Here is an 8,689-nt window from a genome sequence, read left to right on the forward strand (position 1 = left end):
ATACAACACAGCCACAGTAGTAGCTTTACCCGTGCTGTGCTATGTTATATGACCAAAGGAAACATTTGGATATTACTACATTAGAGCTACATTAGAAGTGTCACCACTAAGTCAATCGTGTCTCTAAAGACCAAAAACGTACTTTAATCGGTTAGAATAATAATATGCAGAAGTGATTATAAAGGAATATAAGAAAACAATCACTGAAAACGTTAACATTGTTGCACAACTATTGATAGTAGCAGACATCCCATTCCCACGTCAAATTCGTTGCCAGTTTTAAATAGAAATAACCATGTTCTGTAGTTTACTTGATCCACCATCCACCCACATAAAGTTTGCTCATGTCTGTATATATATAAAGTGTTTTAACTCAAGTCAAATTGAACCGTAGCTTTTTTGGCGAATTATTTTAAGTCACATCAATCATTACAGTAAGAGTGAAAATAAAACCTTAGACTGAAGCACACGGTATTCGATTTAGAAATTGTTTGCAATTGGTGCATATGGATTAGGTAAATAGTGTAACTGCAATGAAGAACATCACATCATACAGTATTACCAACATCAGAAACAAGCATAATTTCCATTTTTACACTTCTGTTTGAAAGATTTACTCATGTGTCGCCATAAAGAGATGCACTTCATTCATTAGGAATTTTCATCATTCATAGTCAGGGCTAGATTCATAGTACTTATGTGAATGTCTGACTCACTGATTGATTGATTATTGTTTACACTAACTGTGACCTTTTGTATGAAAGAATTACAAATGTTTTAAGGGAAAGCAGCCCAAACCCCTTATGTTTGTTTGCTTCCAAGTTGTTTCTAGGTTGAAAATGAAAATCCTATGTTGTTGTTGTGGTAAACCGAGTGTTCATTCAGCCCATTACAGTTATACTTTGCGTTTCAGGATGTTGGCAGCAAACGTAGACAAGGGGCCATCATTGAAAGCATGCACCACCACGGCAAGGGAGTATACTCGGGAACATTTTCAGGTTAGTTTGATGAACAATAATTGTGATTTATCATAAAATTACAACAAATCAAAGCCATATCCAGTGAGCTTAACTCCATTTTTAAGTCTGTTTCATTTATTAAATGTTTTAAGTTATGGTTTTAATAGTTGATATTTGTTCTTGTGATCTGATAATGAAATCTATAGGAGCTGGTAAAAACAGTTAAAATTCAATGTTTAAGCTTTTAAACCGACCATCAGTGACAAAAGTTTTGTGAATAAAGGGATGATTGAATTGCCTTGAAATATTGTTACATGTACATAATGTGTAATACAGGTGTAGCATAACTCTCATAGTACCTAAATATATACAGTATGGAGTGATAAGTTCGGCTTACTTAAGTTTTTTGTTTGTTTTTTGATTACTTTGGTTTGATTCTGAGAAAAGTCTGAATTTTTGCGATGGTCCGAAACTGGACCCAGCTGTCTTTAATCGGTCTTTGATCGTCCTGATAAAAAAAATGCTAGTCTTGGTCAATAAGGCCCCTATTAGACGAGGTAGCCTGGCGACGTCGCCAGCGACAGTAGCTGGCGACGCACTGGCCACCAAACCTAGTAGCCAGTTGAGTAGGCCTAGCTAGAATTTTACCGCCATTACTCATTTTGTTGTGAGTGCTTGTCTTGTACTTGTACTTGTTATAAAGTCACTAATAAAGTTTTCAGTGTTCAACTTTGTGTCGGCCAACTTCTGACACTTTTCCATGAGCTCTTCTTGCTTTTTCTTTGATTCTTTCTTTTGTTCGCCTTTCGGAGGTTCTTTTTTTTCTTCATATCTTCGCGTATCCCTTCGACTGAATCATATGTACCTAGACATTTTATCAACTGAAGTGAACAATTCACCCACTCACAACACAACAGTGTGCAAGTACCCCCGTGATATGAACTGACCGAGTGGCGACGTGATTCTGGCGACCTAGTGTAATAAGCTCCATATGCTACAACGCAGCGTCGCCAATATGGGTAGCCAGTGGCTACCGCAGTGGCAACGGGGCTCGGTAGCCAGTCGGTCGCCAAAGTGTGGCTGCGTCGCTGGCTACCCTCGTGTAATAACATCCATAAGAATCAATGACCCTTGACAAGCTGAGTAGCCAGTTTGGTCGCTGGCAACGTCGCCAGGCTACCTCGTCTAATAGGGGCCTAAGGACACAAGCCATCTCCCCTCATTTGTCATTCATCCTTTACTCATGTTTGGGTTAAAAGTCAAATCAAAGCACAATTAACTCTTAGTTCTTCCAAAGTGTATTATCACTATACTGTGGTACATTTTACTGAATTGTAAATGTTAAGAGTTGAAAACAATTTTTCATCCTTAATTCTTTATGTGCTGTAGGTACACTGAATCCAGCCCTTCAAGACAGATACGGACGGCCTAAAAGGGATATTAGCACCATCATTCACATACTGAACGACCTGTTGTGTGCCACGCCGCAATACCGCAACAGCAGACAAGCCTCTGGCGTCAGCACAGCTCCCCTCAGCACACAGACCTGCGCCACGCAGACCCAGAGTGAGTAGTCTGCGTACAGACAAAATACATGCATGACTTGGGCTCAAAATTAAATACCAGAAATTCATGAATGAATGTACTTATGCCTCTTCGTCTTGCATGCGACGATTTTGTAAAAGTAATCACTATCCATTAACCATTGCCAAGGCTTTATATTTTTCTTCTATGAAAACTATTAACATTGTTGTATTCAAGCCATTATCACTAATAACAGAAATTGATCAAATAAAAACACTGCTTTGAAATATTAACCACAAATAACCGACTAAGTCACTAAGTGCCGGACTACACGAGCGTATGAAACGCCGCCGACCGTCTGCTTTTTTTGCAGAGCCAATAGCTTTATATGATGTGGACTTTACGAGCGTTTTGTCTGCCTGGTGATGACGCAAAATTCAGGCGTTCGGCAGATCTAACGCCTCTGGATGCGTAAAATACGTGGGCAGATCGTCGGCGCAGCAGACTACACATAGCGGCAACTAGCATTTCTCCTGCGATACATCCTTCCCCTCACTTGGGCGAGTAAAATTCTGCATCTGCACTAGTTGTTGTAATTGGAGTCGTCTGATTGTTTTTTGTGCCTTAATATTTGTATTTGTTTTGCTGAAAAAGTTTGTCTGGGTACATTCTATGGGTATTAAATATTAATTGAAACTGCCCTGTTACTAAACGACTTTATAATGTTCGGCATGACTACCAACGCCTCTTTACACACCATTTCTTCTTAACAGGCTGCAACAATAGCATACCAGTACACATCCGACCTGTATCGTGTCCATTCCATATTGGAACAGTCCAAATGTCAGTCACATTGGGCGAGGACAGTCGGCGGCGTTCTATACGCTCAAGTAGTCAATGCTCTCGTGTCCAATACGCTGCTGATTGTCGGCTTCGTGTAATCCTAGACATTTTTGCGCGTACTAACAGTGGCGTTTCATACGCTCGTGTAGTCTGGCCCTAAGACAAGAGAGGTAACCAAAAGCTATGCAAGTAAGTTGACAAACTGTGTTGTAAATGCACTAAAACAGGAAGTACAGTAGACTCCCTCTTATCCGGACTCCTCGGGACCGAGGCCAGTCCGGATAACGGTTTTTGCGGTCTGTATACAGTATTTGACTTAAATTTAGGAGAGCATTGTATTTAGACACGTGATCACTGGTCTCAAATCTTTCCCACAAGAACAGTCGTTTTAGTACCGCCCACTTCCTGCCGATCTAGTCCGGTTAAACCGTTGTGCTGATAAACATTTTCTGGTTAAAGAGATCTAATTTCTGCCAATGCAGTTGTCTTAAGCCCGTCACGTAATTTTCAGAAAGTGAAAAGTTATAGAAAGGCTCTTTGACTATAACTCTGTTTTACAAGTTTTACTCACAAGTTACAATTAATTACTAAAAGACATTTTGACTAAAATAATAGTAGGGCCTAATTATAACCTAATATATCAGTAGGAAGTTTGAAAATTTGTCTGATCAATAACAAATAACAATGGCTTACAGGCGAGCTGCTGACTCCGTCAACCTCCACCGAGGTGTCAACGTCATCCTCCGGCCCTAGCGACTCTGTGGAGAACCAAGCGACCAGGGACAAGATGGAGCGTTTGCGTCTCATCATGGAGGAGAAGCGAGAGCGACGTCGTGCAGCTCGTACCAGGCCTTACCCTCACGACCTGACACCTACCCGGAAACACGCACCCGCACAGTGGAGCGCTAAGTCAGAGGCTCAGCCGCAGCTGCCGATGGACACAGAGCTATGTCCGCAACCGGAGGTGACACCCGAGCCAGTCATCGCCTAGACCCACCACACCACATAGGGGATGGTAGCACCCGTAGAATATATCCCGTCATCGCAAATTGTATTATACACTTATTGAGTACAAAAATTCTCTGCCGCATTACATTTGTACGGTTTTACGCTCTTTGTTGTTTTTGTGTTATGTTTATTTGGAGAAGTTCGTGAGTTATCGGATTCCTGTGAGAAAATTCATTTTAATTATTCAAATATCTTTATGAAGATCGGTTTTGGTTAAGATGAGGCATTCTACGAGAGCCGTTTCAAAATAGTTTTAAGTTAGAGACGTATTGGAATTTATATAATTTAACTGGAGTGTATAGCTGTAACCTTGGCTAGTGGTATCCTAGACTGTAAATTTTATTTAGACAACATTCAGTATATTACTGTGTTGATCAGGTTTGGATCATACCTCCCAATTGTTGTTTATGCATCAATAATATATTTGTACAAGAGGATTAAGATCTTACTTTAAGATGGCTTTATATTGCTTTCTGTTTACTAGGATGTAATCCTTCAAATTGGCGTTTAGGAAACAACAAATTTATAAACAGAACGTTTATTTGAGTTAAGACTTTACTGAAATGTTTAACTCTTAAATTTTAAATCTTTCCACATTATTTCTCGTAGTTAAAATTAAATTTCAACTGTGTTTTGAATAAAATACTATGCTTTTATATTTACATTTTGGGACGATTATTTTATTTTTTGAGGTAAACTATCTTGTCCTAAATGGTTTAAGAATCAATCCACAATTTCTAAAGTACCAATGCAAACAGGCAACATGTATATCATTCTGTGTTGTTTTGTACAGGTATGTGAACTATTTTCTGTGTGCTTGTATCATAGCTTGACAATTTAGCCTGCAGAGGATTGTGGATTCAATTTGATACTTAAGGCTGACTATTTAATGTATATAATAGGGAATTTAATCCTCTGATATAGAAGTTAAGCAGATTGTGAGTAGAATACTGTTTCCTGATTTCGATCTCTTTTTATATCTCACCTGATTTATCTTAACTGTATTCATTTGTTGGACCCAGCACTCTGTTTAGTTGGATTATATTGGAGTTAATACATTTTGTTTTCACGTGTGTTTATTATACCCGTTTTGTTGATGGAAACTAGAAAAGATGTTTTGGATCGGTGGTACTATTATCCCACTGCAGCCGACTATCGACAAACAAATGCATACTGATTAGTAAAGAGAAATAAAGCTATACGGCTTTAGAGCAGCAGGTATATTAAATGCCATTCGTCAAAATGTAAAACAACCTGCTAAGTATTAAAAATTTATTTTGTACCAAATTTTACCAATTTCAGATAGTTTTAACTTGAGTTAATGTGCTAACAAACTCATACATATGAATTTGAACGAACGGTGTTTTTGGTCTCTGGGGGCATCAGAACAACAACCAAAATCGGTCCCCGGGTCTAGGTTTTACCATACCAAGTACAGTAACAACTTATTCCCTTTTTGGGGAAGTTTGATAAAATTGTTTTTTTCTCTCTATATGCTCATCATTTGAGTACGTTTACAGTAAAACGTATTCATTCAATCAATAAATCAGCCACCGATCTAAAACAAATTTAACTCCCCCATATCGATGAATTTGACTTTGCGTACCTAATGTTGTCAAACGAGGAAAACCTCTATTACTAAAACACAAACATAAGTCAGTTTCTCCATCAAATCCAGACTATTATTAACTATGTAATGGTAGTCATTAAATTTGTTCTTATACATTTTTTGATGAATATTTCATTTTTTACCATTTATATTATTCTGGACTTGTATATCAGGTAACTTTAGTTAGCCAGTTCATTGTGTTTACTTATTTTAAAAATATATAATATTTGCTTTGTTACTTTTTGCTGAGAAATTAAATGAGGGAACTCCACACAATTGTTTTTATTTAATAATTCCAATTGATATTTGATTTTTTGTTGAATAATTTATAGTACCTATCGTGTGGTCAAGAAGATGGCCGTTCAACTAAACACAAGTTAAATATGTGTCTAAATTTTAAAAGACATAAAACAACTGTATTTCTGCAAAAGAAACAACAAAAAGTACCTAGAAACTGTTTAAAGATGTATGGAAATGAGTTATTTTGGGATTTTTTGGAACACATGTTTATATTTATAGCATACTAGCTGCTGTACCCGTGCTTCGCAACGGGAAGATGTACTATACCACCTGATCCAAACACTTAATATATATAGTTAGAATTTATAAACAAAAAGCCACCAGAACAACATACACTATAGGCCTGTGACATTCCTAGATATATGGACCATCGTTGTAATTTTGGCTGAATTGGTTTAGTATTTTTTGCCAGCCGCCCAGACAGTCACCACCTCAATTTTATAATAGTATAGAAATATACTTTATATTTTTGGCCTCTTGGGTTGGTAAACAGACATTGCAGATTTTCATGCAGCATCTTATCATTTTACGTATAACCACTGCCCAGCCGAAGTTACAATTGCGTAATGGTACCTTGCTGTCTTTAAATCACCACACACACAAGTAAATGAATTGTGTTCAGGTACAAGAGTTGTCTGTAAATTAAGGACTCCGTTGGAGCCAAGCAAGCTAGGTCAAATCTGAGAACTTCCTTACTTCATCGAACTACTGAAGCCGGTTCTTAACTGTAAGAAGCAATAATAGTCTCGTCATTGTATTCAACAAATTTGTGAAAGAAAGATGATCCTCCAGCCAATTATGAATCATGTTCTGTGATAAGGTTTCTGTAGCAAGGCAGTCAATACCTGTTGATTACTATTGCCAGTTTAGTGTATGTCTTGCAACATAGAAAATGTGCGTTGGTGTTAGTGGGATAGGGATTAGAAGCCCGTAAATATTTGAATGTGTATGTTGAGATCCATCGAGACAGTAGTTGTGATTCTGAGGAATCTTGATTAGCGGTGTGTTTAAAGACTTCCAGGGCTAAAAATAGTCATTCCCTATTAGTTCAATGAGATGTTTCATTCAGTCTGCAATCTGAGCTCAAAATACCCCTAATTTTGGTATTGATTCAAAAGAGAGTGATAAACAGTCGGCCTAATGGAAAACGTATTGTGCAATTTTTAAGACCACCTCTTGCACATTTTCTACATTCAAACACTTTATTTTCTTCTATCAACTACAATAGTCATGTAAACATCAACAATATTCGGAATAACCTAAGTAGGTAGTAATTGTGCTTTTTTCAGTTATTGGATTTACAACATCAGGCATTGATGCAGGTAGGTAGGAGGGTAAACCAATGTGATCAACGAAAGAACACCGATGTTATCCGAAAGAAACCTCCAAAGTTATCCAGTGGGAGAACACCAGTTAATATTTTCCAGTAGCTAGGGTGTTAACCAAAATAATGCTGAGTTAAAGAGGCACTACACTACCCAGTAGGCGGAATGTTATCTAGTAGGAGGGAGAGGGACGTCAATGTGATTCAGCGAATGAACAACAATGTTATCCAGTAAGATGGGTACCACAGTTATCGAGTGGGAGAACAACAATGTTATCCAGTAAGATGGGTACCACAGTTATCGAGTGAGAACAACAATTTTTTCCGGTAGCAATGTTACAACTAATGTAATGAAGTTGGAACAGGAACATTATCCAGTTAACAGAAGCGCCCAGGCAAAATAATATGTAAAAGTCTGAAAACATGATCAATCAATGCTTATGAAATCCAAAATCTGAATCTGGTCAGTGGTTGTTATCAATATTCTAAACATAGCCAAGTGAGGTGGTAGCCTGGGTGGTACAGCATGTGCTCAATTGAACACAATGAGTACAATCCCATGGTTATGGAAGGAAATTGAAAGGTTTTTTTATACTTATTATACGTTGATACATTTTGATTACTAATTTACACTAACATTATTTTACATGCAGTATAATACATTATATTAGTTAAAATCATTACTGAGCCCCGTCAAAGAGATTGATCATAATCTATTCTACAAAATCCTCTAGGGGACATAAATGTTAACATTTCACCATTGAAATGAAGAAAGCCATTCTATTGATAGATATAGTTATACCTCACTCCTTAAAGATAGATTGATAATAATCAAAAATCAATTCTACAATGGTAAATCGTTTAAGAGAAATAAAATAAATAACAATATTTCGCTTTGGAAAGGAAGATAACTGTACTATTGAGATACCTTACTAAATATGAAGCAAAATTAAAATACACATATAATATCATGTAAAAAATTGTAGTGAAATTAAGGTACCTACCTCGTTCATCGTTGCCTAACAATTTTATTGATGTGTAGTTTTGCTAAACTTACGACAGCTAACTATGTTATATTGTTTTAGTTTAGCTCCTTAAAAAATATATTTTTACGTGCAGAGA

General features: G+C 37.2%; 1 protein-coding gene across 1 annotated transcript in view; it reads left to right on the top strand.

Moving 5' to 3' along the window:
• LOC128994848 (midnolin homolog) overlaps positions 1-5,392 on the top strand; it is a 59,440-nt gene extending 54,048 nt beyond the window's left edge. The window contains exons 5-7 of the mRNA XM_054419662.1: positions 914-998; positions 2,349-2,525; positions 4,022-5,392. Coding sequence (XP_054275637.1) covers positions 914-998; positions 2,349-2,525; positions 4,022-4,317 — 558 coding nt within the window. The 3' untranslated portion in view covers positions 4,318-5,392. The remainder of the gene's footprint in view (positions 1-913; positions 999-2,348; positions 2,526-4,021) is intronic.
• Positions 5,393-8,689: the final 3,297 nt, after the last annotated feature.

Source organism: Macrosteles quadrilineatus, unplaced genomic scaffold (assembly GCF_028750875.1).
Source record: "Macrosteles quadrilineatus isolate MER2022 unplaced genomic scaffold, UCM_ALF_1.0 Scaffold_5__1_contigs__length_97177068, whole genome shotgun sequence".
NCBI lineage: Eukaryota > Metazoa > Arthropoda > Insecta > Hemiptera > Cicadellidae > Macrosteles > Macrosteles quadrilineatus.